The 16,099-nt window shown below is 44.4% G+C and overlaps 1 protein-coding gene across 1 annotated transcript in view; it reads left to right on the top strand.

Moving 5' to 3' along the window:
- The window catches only part of LOC142259433 (NEDD8-conjugating enzyme UBE2F), a 314,423-nt gene that overhangs the window by 123,913 nt on the left and 174,411 nt on the right, over positions 1-16,099 (top strand). Inside the window, exon 4 of the mRNA XM_075331845.1 lies at positions 11,288-11,355. Coding sequence (XP_075187960.1) covers positions 11,288-11,355 — 68 coding nt within the window. The remainder of the gene's footprint in view (positions 1-11,287; positions 11,356-16,099) is intronic.

Genomic DNA, 16,099 nt, shown 5'->3' on the forward strand with positions numbered 1-16,099 from the left:
TTCTAGAGAGAAATGGTGCTTCCCAGTGTCAGAAAGCTTGGTCTCCGTCGCAGGTCATGGGCCTTGCAACAGAATAATGACCCAAACCACACAGCTAAAAACACCCAAGAATGGCTAAGAGGAAAACATTGGACTATTCTGAAGTGTCCCTCTATGAGCCCTGACCTAAGTCCTATTGAGCATCTTTGGAAAGAGCTGAAACATGCCGTCTGGAAAAGGCAACCTTCACACACGAGACAACTGGAGCAGTTTTCTTTTGAGGAGCAGTCAAAATACCTGTCGAGAGATGCAGAAGTCTCATAGACAGTTACAGAAATTGTTCTATTGCAGTGATTGCCTCGAAAGGTTGTGCAACAAAATATTAAGTTGAGGAGGAGGAGGAGGGCGCCATCAATTCTGGCCAGGCCTATTTTATAAGTTTTATTTTTTATATATTTTTAAATTCTCTGGAAGCAGAAAAGCAATGTCTGACTTTCATTTGTTCATTTTCATAGATTTTTTTTAATTTATTATTACTTTTGTCAGATTAAGGTTATTTCTATGACCATTGTGTTTCATTAAACGAGGGTACCAAAAATTATGACCACGTGTGTATCTGCAAAGTGTGCATAGATGTTGCATTTTTTTTTCTGTGCAGTTTTGTCACAAAATCTATAGGGTTTCCCAAAGTGAATGAGAATCCTGCAGTCTCCAGCACACGTTGCTTATTGTTATTCCTTGCTGATTTCTGCAGCACGTCAATTATTTCAGCATTTTTGCTGCAGATTACTAATGAGTGGTGGGAATCTGCACCAAAAACGCATGTATTTTTTATGCTGCAGCTTTTCAAGGCATGCAGAAATTTCTGCACCAAAAACTCAACGTGTGCGCATAACCTTATACAAGTCAAACTACAGAGCACTACTACTGTACATATTACATAAAGTGGTCTAAGACCATTCCCCCTATAATTGAAAATCAACCTGGGCATTGCACAACGTACACATAATGGAACTTATTGTTATATTTTTGTTGTGACCTGGAGGTCACGTTAAAGGGAGCCTCTTTTAAGTGATTTTAAAGGGAATCTGTCACCAGGTTTTGCTCCCCCATTTGAGAGCAGCATAACGTAAAGACAGAGACCCTGATTTCAGTGATGTGTCACTTACTGAGCTAGGAAAAACGAAAAAGTCCAGCACGACACCCAAAATATAAAACATTGTCTTCTTTATTAATACATGTTAAAAACCTGGACGTCCAGGTTTTTAACCTTTTTAACGTGTTAATAAAGAAGAAGTTTTATATTTTGGGTGTCGTGATGAACTTTTTCGTTTTCCTAGTGTCGTGGCCAAGATTTTCTTCCGTGCACCATCTACCTGGACTTCCATTTAACTGGTGAGCTGGAATTGAGAGTTTACTCCCCATTGTTTTTTGTCACTTACTGAGCTGTTTGCTGTCATTTTAATAAAATCAATGTTTTTTCTGCTGCAGATCTAAAACTTATACAGAGCTCATGAATATGCTGGACTACCTGCAGCACACCAAGTAGTCCTCTGATGATAATCTACTGCTGATTAATCAGCGATTTTATCAAAACTACACTAAGCAGCCCAGTAAGTGACACATCACTGGAATCAGGGTCTCTGTCTCTACAGTATGCTGCTCTCAGATTAGGTGGCAAAAATCTGGTGACAGATTCCCTTTAATTGGATGCTGGAGAAAGCTTACATTATTGCTTCTTCGTTTTTTTTGTTTTTTTTTTTCTTTTTGTTTTTTCGCCAAAGCCAGAAGTGGATGATTTACAAGTGTCATTAATAATTGTCTTTTTTTTTTTTTTTTTCTTTTTTCTTTAATGAAGTTTTGACTTTAGTTGACAAATTGCACAGTGTGACACTACTCTATACCTTTTCAAGTGGAAATTTCTCGGATTTCCGTATGCACACTTTTCCCGCCTGTAATCAAGCTAAGAATTAGATTTTTCTTGCAACGTTGATGGAGTTTGCACCCGGTGAATATCCATATTTCCTGCCACTTATTTCTTCTGGTACATTGCCTGACAGACACAGTCTGAGATCTCCGCTTCTTTACGGCAGCATGGACAGCAATAACTAAGCGACGCCATCAATATGATGGAAGATAACAATTACTTGTACTTTCACTGTTCTTTGTATTGTAGTGATTCTGTCAGTCAAAAGTTTTGTGTTTCTTGTTATGTACATTTATTACTCTGTACTGTGCAAGTTAGAATTTCTGTTATTTACAATGTGTTTTTAAAGCTGGAAATATAAACAGATTGCGGAGTTAAGAAATATTTTCTGTTTGAGAAAGTAAAATAAAGCGCCTCTCTGGTTGCTGCTTGTTGTGGTGGTAATTTGGTAGTCGTTATTGATTGATGTATGTTGTTGCTGGTGTGTTTTGTTATGTTTGTTTTTTTTTGTTTGCTATTGTTTTGTTGATGACGACATCACTGTCTATTATATTACTTAAGCGGGCTTTACACGCTACAATTTATCTAACAATGTGTCGGTGGGGTCACGTCGTAAGTGACGCACATCCGGCATCGTTAGTGATATTGTAGCATGTGAAACCTACGTGCGATTGCGATTGAACTAATAATCCTTGATCGCATGCACGTCGTTCAAAACCTAAAAATTGAACGTCGGGTTGTTCAATGTTCCTGAGTTAGCACACATCGCAGTGTGTGACACCCCGGGAATGATGAACAGATCTTACCTGCGTCCCGCGGCTCCCACCGGCAATGCGGAAGGAAGGAGGTGGGCAGGATGTTTATGTCCCGCTCATCTCCGCCCCTCCGCTTCTATTGGCCGGCTGCCGCGTGACGTCACGGTGACACCGAACGTCCCTCCCACTCCAGGAAGTGGATGTTCGCCGCCCACATCGAGGTCATATGGTACGTAAGTATGTGTGACAGGAAATAATAGTTTGTGCGACACGGTCAACAAATTGAACGTGCCGCACATACGATGGGGGCGGGTCACATCGCATACGATATTGTATGTGATATCGTAAGGTGTAAAGCAGGCTTGAGGCTTTTACCTTTGTGCATAATATCATAGACCTCCAAGTTGCAAATGTATTTGCTCCCAAAGTTAAATCTGTACAGGTAAATAAACAGCTCACGCTAACAAGCTGGAAGATATTTGTAGATGTAACACTACCCCCCTTTAACCTCTTTAAGACTAATGATGTGCTATGTGCATCATGAGTTGTTTCCCTGCCTTTGATGTAGGCTCACAGGCCAAGCTCGAATCATTCAGCCTTCATCTGCCTCTAACAGCCACAGGTGGATCGGTGCTCCACCCTCACCTGCTAACCTGTAAAATGCCGCTGTCAATCTCTGATAGCAGCATTTAACGTGTGCTGGTAGTGGGGAGCACTATCCTAAGCCCTCATCGGCGCGATCACAGGATACAGATGAGCTGTCATGACAGTGAGGGGTCTGCTGAGGACCCCTGTGTCTGTCATTAAAATACTCCTGTGAAAACCAGCCCATGGCTGGCATTCATAGGAGTCCTTGATTTCTTCTCTTTAAAGCAATGCTGTGGCAGTGCTGTATATAGAACAAGTTATCACACCATTGCAGGTTCAAGTACCCTAAGAAGACTATTAAATACAGTCAAAAGTAGAAAATATTTTTAAAAAATATTTAAAATAAATGTAAGCGTGATAACATGAATTCCATGAGCTGGCATCACCGCCAGCTTATGAAAATCTCACATATGCTCATGGCTCATTTTAGGCACTTCAGAACCTGGATTGACGCTTCCCGGCTTCATTAGGCACATTGTGCATGACAGGAAGTTTAGAAGAGGTGAACGTGAGCCTTCCGGTCATGTGCAGTGCACCTAATGAAGACTGGAAGCGTACACCGAGCTTCACAGGTGCACTGACTCTTCCGAAATGAGCCGCACTCAAGGCACTAGATTTCCAGGAGCTGGCAGTGACACTGGCTTGTGGAAATCATGTTATAACATTGAAAAAGGGCTGAATATTCTGGGGAAACAACACCCCTGCGACTAGTCAAAGCCCTAAGTATCATAGGGAAAACAAGTTTCATAAGTTTTTTGTTTTTTTTGAAAACCTTGATTTTAGTGACTAGCATTAGACAAAGCTGGTTAAGCAGTGAATTTGGGCATACAGCTATGAATGCTGCTGTGTTGGAAGATATAGGGGATCTGACAGGTTCCCTTTAAAAGAGCTACAGGAATTTCTTGCAAATTTTAATTGTGTACTGCACATGGCAGCAATCTCCCGTATTCTTCATATATCTGGCCTGTGGTGTAGAGTGATAAGTCGGAAGCCTTTTCTTACAAAGAAAAATATCCAAGTCTGGCTTTGTTTTGCCAAAACCGACACAAAGTCTGCCAAAAGCATGAAAGAAAAACCTTTTCTGGTTGGAGACCAAGGTTGAATTTTTTTGGCCATAATTCAGAAATGTATGTTTGCCTCAAAACTAACGCTGAACATACACAAAAATAACACCATACCCACAGTGAACCATGGTGGAGGCAACATTAGGCTTTGGGTAGTTGTGGGGCTGTTTACTGGCAGCTGGAACTGGGGCTTTAGATAATGTCCATAGGGAATTGGGATTAGTTCCAAGTATCGTCAGTTTTGCATCACAATCTTCAGGCCTCCGCTAAAACACTGAAATCAAACAAAATTGACAAAATAACAGTTTTGGAAAGACCCAGCCTGAGCCCAGACCGGAATGCAATAGAAAAATCTGTGGGTGACCTGAAGAGACCCTCACAATCTGACAGATTTGAAGCTACTGCAAGGAGAGAGTTAAGATTGCACAGTTCTTAGATGTGCCATGCTGATAGACTCCTACCCAAGTAGACTGAATTATATTTGTTTGTCTATATATTTAGTCCATATTTGTATGAAGAAAAATATTTATTTAATATATTGTATTTTTATTTTGTAAACAATTTAACACTGTGACTTTATAGACGTGTCCCGAGGTATCAGTCTTGTAAAATCTGCTCCTTCTGAATCATCGCGGCTCTGTTCCTTACTATGGTACAATGTGTCCTGTCGGACTGGGGGATCTATGTGCCCATAACTTTCTGTGGGACATCAGACGCTAAGACAAGCTCAGTATCCTGCTATTTTCCTCCTCGGCTTTTTTTTGTCTTCCACTCGGCTGCATGGTTCTTCCCACCGTTGTGTCCTAGAGACGCTCAGTTGGCTGTGAATGATGTGTCCCTACACAAGGCCAGCGAGCATGTTAATGAGCTGATGGCTTTATTGAGAACACGCTGTTGCACGTTTCCATACCATTGTTGGTATATTAACTTCTCCTCCTGCGGTACACAAAGAGCCGGCTTAGCCGACAACATCGGGCTCTCGTTCCGTCCGGCGTGGTCTTGCCTTCTCCCTGCTCTTTGCTTATTTATATCTCCTATGTCTTAACCTCTTTGCAGAGCCTCATTAATATTTAGAGACGCTGCTCTGGGATAACGTGGCGGGTTAGCGTGGTTTCTGTCACACGAGCGGCTCCGAAGGCCGAAATAAACAAATACATATGTCTTTATGCTACAACTTGGGCATTGCGATGCTGGGCTGTTTCGCAGATGGCTTTGTTGCTTTCCTCCTGGTTAGTCTTCTGATATTTAATGCAGATGTATTCCTGGTAAAGATCAGTCACCCTCCATTGTATAAAACTACGAAACACAATTATATGTGTGCGCAGATATATACATGGATACGCTGTGGTCACCGGGGCCACAGGTTCATATCCTGCCAGATCCACCATCTGCTTATTTTCCTCCTGTTTTCATGGATTTCCTCTAAGTATTCCAGTTTTTTTCTGAGTTTTTATGTGTGAATAATCATTTATCCGTACATTAACCCAATTAGTTTACGTTGTAATGATCTTTCTTATATGCCCGCCCATCCTTGTCTGTACGTCTTCGGTGATTTTATTCTTACTACAGCAGAGCAGATGTACAGATGTTCTGATCCTTTCATGCTACTCGTGAGGGGCCATTTCTTAAAATATTGGCCACTTACAATCAAGTTAAAAGGGTTTTCATCACATATAGTGATTATGTAGTGCTAGGGTATGCAATTGCAATGCTTTATAATTAGTGGGGATCCAACTGCAGGAATCCCAAGAAAGAAGTGTCATGATCCAGGCCGGCTTTTCCCTGCTGCTGGTTACACCCAGCTCTGGCCTGGTCATGTCAGGGGTTAACTTCTCTTGCTGCGTTCTGGATCCCAGGACGCTATATATTGCCTCTCTATCTATGGCTAAGTGCTAGTGATATTTCTGCCTTGCAGCTTGTATACTGGCTCTGTTGCGTGTTCCCGATCTGCTCTGCCTCCCTGCTACTGTGTCCTGACTTGAACCCTCTCCCCGTTCGTTTGCCTGTCCCGGTCCCTGACTTCCCGCTCCTGTCTGTTGTTTGTGTTTCCCTCTGCATACCTGATCTCCCGGCTTCCAACTCCGTTCTGTTTTCTGACTTGATATTGATCATCCCTTTTGCAGTGACTCGACTTTCCTGGCTAGACCCTGACTGTTTGACTACTTTATTGCCCCCTGGTGGTTCGCCTGTTAACTGCCTGCTGAAGTTACTCTGCTATACTTCAGCTGTCTTTCCGTTAGTGTTTCTTTGTCTCCTCTTCACTACTCTGCTGCCACCTAGTGAGGAATAAGCTCTACTATGTCTCACTAGCCTTTGTAGATCGTGATTAGAAGAAGCCACAGTGTAGGTTAAAGGGACTGTCAGCAGGTTTCTGCAATGGAACCTGAAGACAGCATGCTGCAGTAGTTAAAATATACACTTCAGCTTTTGTGTGTTATCTCATAGTCTGCTTTAGTTTACCTGCAAAGTTAGCTTAAGCCTGTTATCTTTATCATTAGTGGATCTCAGCAGCAGTAAGCTCTGGTCCGACTCCGGCCCCTCTGTGATTTAGCAGCTTCTGTTTATGGAAATGTGCACTGAAAGCCTGTTGTCAGCATGGACAGTTTTCACATCTCTGCAACATACAAAATATAGAATCTTTCGGTGTCAGAACGGCTGCCCACAGAAATATAAGTGATACGTTGTTGAACTCTGATCTCAGGGTTGTCTCATGCTCCTGCTGTGCTTTGATGAGGCAGCAAAAACCTGCTGACAAATTCCCTTTAAGAGTTGTCTGGTCTCATGTTATTTGATGGGTCAACATTATCTGATCGGTGGAAGTTTGACACCCAACGCCCCCATTGATCAGCTGCTATATAAGTTATCAATATCAAGTAATTGGAAAACCTCATTAACGCCTTTGCAATGTTTCTTGGTACATTTCTTTGTCCCCAAATTGCGGCGGTATCTGCTTCATCATGCTGTACAATGGAGCTGCTACAATCCCATACATAGCAGGTTGAGGGTGACTAAGGCACAATTAAAGGGGGTCAAAAAATGTCTTGGGTCACATGCCATACTACCGGCTTCACTGATTGGTGATAACTAGAGAGAGAACATCTGTGCTGGATCAGTGGCAGAATTATTCTGAGAGATAAATGAAATAATCAGCTGCTCATGCACCAGCCTAGTTCCCCAATCAGCACGGACAGGCCCCAGCCTGGGCTGGGAATCCAATAACAAAATAAGAGAAAATCTGGCGATATGGAGGAAACTTGTGTCATTGATATAAAAAAAAACTTTTAATTAATCCAAATTGTAAAAAACAAAACAGTCAAAGACATCAAAAAGTGGTAAAAAAAAGGCACCCCAGCAATCTGATGCATTTCAGCTCATGCCTTAAAGGGAACCTGTCAGCTGCAAAATGCACCCAGAACCATGAGCAGTTCTGGGTGTATATTACTAATCCCTGCCGAACTGTCCCTGTATACACCGGCATAGATAAAGGGATCTTTAGAAAAAGTATTTCTAAAGATCCTTTATGATATGAAAATGAGCTCGGGGACTAGTCACAAGGGCGTTAGTTCCCCCGACTAGTTCGTCCTCTTAACATTTTAGTACGCCCACAGGGGTGTACTAACATGCTATTCAATGCCAGCATCATCAGGGCTGATGAGCGTACCTTTCTGTTGTCACCGCAGCTACTCTAGATTTAGGCTCAGTGCACATGATAAGAAGTCCGGACACTTCTGGGCACGCGCACAAGACCTTTCTGAAGCGTATACCTGGCTTCATAGTGTGCATGACCAGACGTGCCGGGACTTCTGATAATATGCACTGACCCTAAACCCGACATCATCGGCGGTGACAATGCACAGGTACACGCGTCTATGCGATGACACCAGGCATTTAATAGCATGTTAGGACACCCACAGGGGCGTGCTAACATGCTAAGAGGGTGGACTAGTTAGGGTCAAATAACGCCCCTGTGACTAGTCCCTTCACTCATTAGCATATCATATGGGATCTTTAGAAATGCTTTTTCTAAAGATCTCTTTATCTATGCTACTATCTACAGCAGGGGTGGGGAACCTCCAGCCCGCGGGCCGTATGCGGCCCGCGACGACTTTTTCTACGGCCCCCGGGCTGATTCCTGGTGACTGCAGTGCTGGGGCAGCAGCCGCATCTTGCTGGCGGCTGGCCCTTTAAAACCCCACACAGCGCGTTCAATGCTGAACGCTGCATTTCCTATACCTGAAAGACTAAGTCACCACGCTGGTACTGCCTACGTGAGGACGTACTTTGTAGGTGGAGTCGGTGTGAGGTGCCCTACAATCAAACAAGAGGATTGACTGCCAAATGCCAATCATCCCCCAGGTCTTACTGTGCCGGGCAGCGCTCTGTGCTCGGCGGGGGCTCTCCCTGTTCCCGGCGGCTCTCCCTGTGCCCGGTTGCGGATGCTCTCCCGGCTACGGCGGTGGCTCCCTGTACCCGATGGCAGCGGCTCCCTGTACCCGGCGGCGGCGGATTCCTGTACCTGGCAGCGGCTTCCTGTACCCGGCGGCGGCTGCTTCTCTGTGCGCGCCGGCAGCGCTCTCCGTGCCCGCGACCACCTCCAGCGCTCAGTGATCCAAGCCTCACCCAGTTCTCTGTCTCCAAGCTCCACCGGGTCTGCCTGTGCCCCCCAGCGCTCTGTGCCCCTCTTTCTCCCCAATGTTCTGTGACCCCCCCAGTCTCCCCAGTGATCTGTGCCCTCCCAGTGATCTGTGCCCACCCAGTCTCCCCAGTGATCTGTGCCCCCCAGTCTCCCCAGTGATCTGTGACTCCCCAGTGATCTCTATGCCCCCCCAGTCTCCCCAGTGATCTCTGTGCCCCCCCAGTCTCCCCAGTGATCTCTGTGCCCCCCCAGTCTCCCCAGTGATTTCTGTGCCCCCCCAGTCTCCCCAGTGATTTCTGTGCCCCCCCCAGTCTCCCCAGTGATTTCTGTGCCCCCCCAGTCTCCCCATTGATCTCTGTGCCCCCCCCAGTCTCCCCAGTGATCTGTGCCCTCCCCCATTGATCTGTGCCCCCCCAGTCTCCCCAGTGATCACTGTGCCCCTCCCCAGTCTCCCCAGTGATCTGTGCCCCAACCCCCCAGTATCACCAGTGATATCTGTGCCCCGAGCCTCTCCCAGGTCTGTCTGTGCCTTCAGCCTCTCCCATCCGTCTCTGTGCCATCTGTGCCCCCAGCGTCCCCCAGGTTTGTCTGTGCCTCCAGCCTCTCCCATCATTCTCTGTGCCCCCAGGGCTGTCTTTGTCCCTTCGGCATCCCCAAGGGCTGTCTGCCCTTGACTATGTATATAACCCCAGCAATGTTTGTGCCCCCCAGCTATGTCTGTGCAACCCAGTGGTGTGTATATACCCCCAGTGAAGTCTGTGCCGCCCAGAGATGTATGTACCCCCAGTGACGTCTATGCCCTGCTGCTTCCCTAGTGATGTATATTCCTCCCAGCCCTCCCCAGAAATGTTTATGCTCCCCAGCTATGTCTGTGCTCCCCATCAATGATGTAGATATCCCCCAGTGATGTATGTACCCCCCAGTGATGTCTATGCCCTCAGCCTCCCCAGTGATCTATATTCCTCCCAACCCTCCCCTGTGATGTATATACAGCAGTCTCAGCCAACTCAAACCTGGAAAAGCAGTTGTGAAAAGCAACAAGATCAACATCGCCTAATATTACAGCTGCACCAAAGAGTAGAAGCTCCAGCCACCACAGTGAGTTAATTGTTTGACCAAATATATTAGGGTAATTTTCAAGTTGATAGTTTTGTGCGGCCCCCGAAGGTTGGTAGAAATTTCAAAATGGCCCCCGGCAGAAAAAAGGTTCCCCACCCCTGATCTACAGGGACAGTTAGGCAGGGATTAGCAATATGCACCAGAACTACTCATGGTTCTGGGTACATATTGCACCTGACAGGATCCCTTTAATCATGGTTGATTAAGATATAATCTGAAACGCGTCGGTTTCCAGGTGTGCCTTTTTTACCACTTTGTGATGTCTTTGACAATTTGGATGTATTAGAAGCTTTGTTACGTCAATGACACGAGTTTCCTCCATATCGCCGGATTTTCTGTTTTTTTTTTTTTTGTTCACTTATTCGTTGGTTCTCGAACCTTCACCATCTCATGGGCAGTCTGTTAAGCGATGGATATAATGGCAAAATGGGCAGCAACATCCAACAAAGTCTAGGCATGGCACAAATCCCCTTAGGATATATGAAGATGTGGAATATTTGCAGCAGATTTTGTTCCAAAACTCCTCTTTTGGCAGGAAAAATGCATCGTACAATATTTCCATTTTTGAACCTTTTATTACTTGTGTTTTCTTTTATGCATTTGAATGGTTGAAAAATCCTGAAATAATTGATATGAACAAAAAAAGTAACATGCATGAGATTTTTTTTCTGCAAAAACAAAACCCTACGAATGCTCGACGTGTGCAGAAGCCCTTGCTCGGACGCTGTGGGTATTGCTGTGTTATTACACGCCGCTCCTTCAGCGTTATCCAGCTTATGTATGGCTCATCAGCCATGAAACGCAGCTTATTTCCTACTCTCGGCGGAGTTTGGTTACAGAATGATGCACGTGCTAAGCCGAGCGATGGAGAAATATAAATATATATCTGAATTTAATATTTTGCCGCTTGGATACACTAATTAATTGAAGCGGCAAAGATTGATGTGTCTTGGGAGCTGGACGCCGCTCAATGGTTAATTAGTTGTGAGTGGAACAGAAAGCTGGATGAGTTGTACATGATGAGATCCGCTCCTTGTGCACACACATTAGAGAAATGCTCATATGGGAACGTTATATGGGTGATTGCCCGCTTTTTAGTGAATTTGCAGTAAGCAGCGGAGCGCCGCACGTCCATTAAACTGTTTGTTCTGTCTTACAGATGAAAGCTATTACCAAGGTGGGAAATTCCAGTTTGAAATTGAGGTTCCAGACGCCTACAACATGGTGGTGAGTCCACATCCAGCCTTCATGTACCAGAATAGAGAGCGACGCTCCCGGGGTCCCACGCCAAATCATTTCTGTTCCCACAGTATTTCTAGGAGGCCTCCACCGCGCAACCTTGTGTGCCCTGGAAAGGTTATAGAAACAAATCACAAATAGAAAAGTCCATGTAACTCCGCATGTCAATAATACCTTGGAAATTAGATCATAAGAGCTATTCATAGAGCTGCATAGTTCTCCAGAGTAAGAGGCTTCACCACAGAAAACCTTGTGCAGCTCTATTTCATTTAGGTACTTTATCTTATTAAATATTAATATTAATAATATTATACAATAGTAAACATCAATGATATCTTACTTGTTTAACCCCTTAACGATCCATAACGTACTATGTCCGTCATCCGCCATCTGTCTGCTTTTCATGCGGGCTCGTGCGCCGAGCCCGCAGCTTACCCTGCACGTCGGCTGATTTAGACTACTTACACACATCAGTTTTTTTCCATCAGGCACAATCTGGAAAATAACGGATAAAACTGATTCGGCGCCGGATCAGTTTTATCCCCACTGATTTGTATTAGCGCTGGATTGTGCCTGATGGCCTTGCGTTGCATCCGGCTTTTGCTGGATCCGTCGCAATTGGCTAATGCGGCGGCCGGATGGAACATCTCTTATAACGTTTTTTGTCTCTGAGAAAATAAACCGCATCGGCGCGATACAGCGTGATTTACAATGGAAGCCTATAAATGCCGGATCCGGCGCAATGCGGCAAAAACTGATCTATTTTTGTAAATTGAGCATGCTCCAATGTATTGAAAAAAAACGGTTCCAGCAAAAAATGGACTAAACGGATGCAAAAACGGATGCGCCGGATCCATTTTTTTGACGGATCAGGTATACCGGATCCGTAAAAAAAAGATCAGGCACATCAGTTTTTTACATATTCTGCGCCGGATCCGTTGCGTCAGGCACACGCCGGATTATGCCTGATGCCAAAAACTGATGTGTGAAAGTAGCCTTAATCATCCATCATGTGCCTCTTACAGCTGCGGATGGAGTTGCGCTCCATACGCAGCTGTTAACATGTTAAATTACTGTTGTCAATCTCTGACAGCGGCATTTAACGGGTGTATGCTAGAGAAGGAAAATTGGAAAAAATAATTTTTAATGTTAAAATGGGGGTCCGTCTTATAATCCTAATGTGTCTTATATTAACTCACCAGGGCGGAGCAGTGGTGGCAGTAAAATGGCTCAGGAGGCTGGGTCGGCAAAGCTGCGAGCTCGGAGCACGGGGGTGTCCATGGTTTAGGAGGATCACAGGACGGAAGGTCGGCAATATTTCGGGCTTAGGAGTGTCGGGGCTCAGGAGGGTCGGTGATACTGGGGGCTCATGGGGTGCCGCAACGGGCCACATTGACCCTGTCGGCAGGCTCCGTTGGGCCCACCAGCAGTTGACGCAATAGACTTCAAGAAAATGGCTGTGGGAGCAACATGTGCGCAGACTGAGATCTGGGCTCAATGGTGCCCGCTGCAACACCACTGAGCCGCCTGTATCACTTACCCTCCTGAGCGGCAACACCACCACAACACCCCCAACCCACTGTATTGCTGATACTTCGCCCCATGACCCCGCTTCGCTACGCCAACCCGATAAGCTTTATCTGGATTATATAATGCAACCCCATTTTACACCCAGTTTTGGGGGGGAAAAGTGTGTCTTATAACCCTCACTGAAGTATGAGCCGAGGGGGGCTTTTTCAGCATAAAAAAAATGACCTGAAAAAGTCGGCATATATGCGGTAATTACTTTTTCAGTGAGTGGTGTAAACCAAGGACAAGTCTCTACCAGTGGGCAGCAGTCCTCTATTGTATGGATCATGCCTCTGCTGTAGGGCAAACCTTACTGAGACGAAGATCATTTTGATTTAGATATATTTTTTATTTAGTTTGTGTCTTTAATAAATTATTTCTTTAAGAATTGGAAAACAATGATGTATAGCCAAATCTAAAATGTGAGTGAAAAAAAATCATTTTTGTGCATTTCATAATAGTAGGTCATTATGTAAGGAGACAAGCTGTTGGTGCTTTGTACTTAAAGCATAACCATTGTTTTAGTTTTTATTTCATAAATCAATCTTGCACATGAAAATAAGCAACTTGTAATGTATCTTATTAGAGAAATCTGCTGCTTTCTCTGCCAGAATTGATCAGTCATTATCAAAATTCTCAATTTTGAGGTTAATTCTGTATTCAGGGAAGACTTTCCCATTACTGAGATAGGAGAGGGCAGTTGGTGCTGATGAAATTCTTTCAAGATATGAGGGGGCGGAGCTATACATCGGGCTCCTCCCTCCTCCTCTCATAGAATCTCATAAGCACCAACTGCCTTCTCTTATCTCAGTAATAGGCCAGTGTCTAGTGCAGGATTGGCACATGTCAGATGTGTGTATGTGTATAATGTGCGGTGTCCTATGTGTGACTTAACATCGTGTTTGTTGCCCATGAGTGGCACGTCTTAGATTTCAGTGGCATGTATTTTGGAGGAGGAGTTTTCCAAAAGGTGGGTTTACAGACTGTAATGCAGAAGAAAACAGCTCCAAAATGCGGATTGATATGGCTTTCAATTAACTGTTCATGACTGTGTGGTTGTATAATTAGAATCATCGCTTTCCTGCAAAGTAGCCATTAAAGGGGTTGTCTAAAATAAGAAGAAAATTAAGCGGTCTTCAGTCACGTGAATTTATTGCTTAATTGTGACATTGTATGGTCAACACATTGTAAGGCCGGTGTCACACTTGCGATTGCCTCGCGTATATCTCGCGCGAGTTTCGCGGTGTATCACCTGTCACGGACTCTCACGCTGCTCACAGGAGCGGGGTCGGCTACATAGAGATGCATGCAACTGACCCGCTCCTGTGAGCAGAGTGTGAGTCCGTGACGGGTGATGCACCGCGAAACTCACGAGATACACGCGAGGCAATCGCAAGTGTGACACCGGCCTAACGATTCCTCTGTATCCCCGTGCAAGTGGGCAATCACATGGCCGCGTGTATGCGATTGGCATTCTTGCGATTACATGCTGACTAGACTTCTTCCACTACAACATTGAGAAGCAGAGAAGAGTCTAGTTGGCATGTAACCTCAAATCTGCAAATGACATACAACAGGTTACGTGACTGCCCACCTGCACAGGGAATCGTGAAAGTGAGCAGAATTTTGTAGTCTACAGTCACATAGAGCGATTAAAGACTTTCCTTCTCGACCAGAACAACCCCTTGAACAATCTATTGGTAAAACTGCACAGCTTCACTTTTAAAAACTGTGATTGCTGGATTTAAGCCGCTCTTCTTACATGACCGATCCTGTCCTCCATATTTATTTCTATACTTTGTTGAGATGTGGCCACTTACAAATCTCTCCCATTTTATGTTGAAGCGCAGTGTCTAGCTATAGGGGTCAGGTTATATCCGTTTACCTCTAGGATGGACCTCATAAATTTATTAAAGTTCTCATCTGGCCCTCAGCCCAACCCAACTCCATTCTGGTTGTCTTGGCCCCAGGCACCCGAGTCCAACATGGTGTAGGAGCAATTACTGATATAGAGCGGAGTTGATCTGATGGTTTCACGACCCATAAAAAGCCGGCAGAGACCCTTACAGCTTCCAGCATCGCCGAACACCTGGAACGGATGCTTGTGATAATTAATTTTGAAGTTTACCTTGAGCTGAAGCATAATGAATCTGGTTTGCCTACGATGCCATCTGGTACCAGTCAGGCTCATTTGCCCCATCGATATGGATACTTTCTAACAACGAGTAGATGAGATTGTGTTTTCTCCATCTGAGGCAGATCTTCCCAGTCACTCCCGAGCTTGATTTTGTGCTCGTCGTATTTTTAGCCCTATTATGTTGCATTTCATTGCAATAAACGTAGCATATGTCATGCCGGCTTGTATTTTGCAAAGACAATCCCGTCTGCCAGCTCGGAGAAGGCCGCCATGCACGCTCATTATGTTATGTCGAAATCAATCTGTGTACATTCCAAAATTATGTATTTAAATGTCTCGAGGACTTATCGTCAGTCTAAGTAGGTTAAAGAGTAAAAAAAAAAACACTGCAAGTCTGTATGAAATTAGACATAATTACATTTACTGATTCATGGGATTAAAGTCTGTTGTGATTTTTAATTATCTTTATGTAGAGTTATTGTTATAACTGCTGTGCAATAGTTATTATATACATTGCGGGGGTGAATATACATGTTTCCTAACTTACTGGTAAGATTGGTATGTTATTGTTTGCTTGTCTGTTACTGTAACATCACTTTGCCTGTTCTAACCTAAAGTTCTGTTGTGACTAATGTCACCTTGGATGTAACGCCGTCCGCCTACTAGAAGGATTAAAAGGAAGATAAAGCATCCTCTATACTTTGCAGAACCCAGTGCCAGACATTCTTTTATATGTATAAAGCCTGGGTAAATTAATCCGACTTACTAACATTTCAAAAACAAACAAAGAAAAGATTAAGATGATTTGGGCAATAAAGTTAGGAAGTAAAGTAAGCCAATGTTTTAGCTGCCATACACTAACATTGTATCGAGAGCTGGAATGTTATAGGGAATCTACCCGATCTGAGAGCAGCATAATGTAAGCAAAGAGATTCTGAATCAAATGATGTATCACTTAGGTTACTGGGTGCAGCAGTTCTGACTAGTGATGGGCAGACCCGGACTGTAAGGCCTAAGCCACAGAAA

Source organism: Anomaloglossus baeobatrachus (assembly GCF_048569485.1).
Source record: "Anomaloglossus baeobatrachus isolate aAnoBae1 chromosome 7 unlocalized genomic scaffold, aAnoBae1.hap1 SUPER_7_unloc_4, whole genome shotgun sequence".
In the NCBI taxonomy this organism is placed as follows: Eukaryota; Metazoa; Chordata; class Amphibia; order Anura; family Aromobatidae; genus Anomaloglossus; species Anomaloglossus baeobatrachus.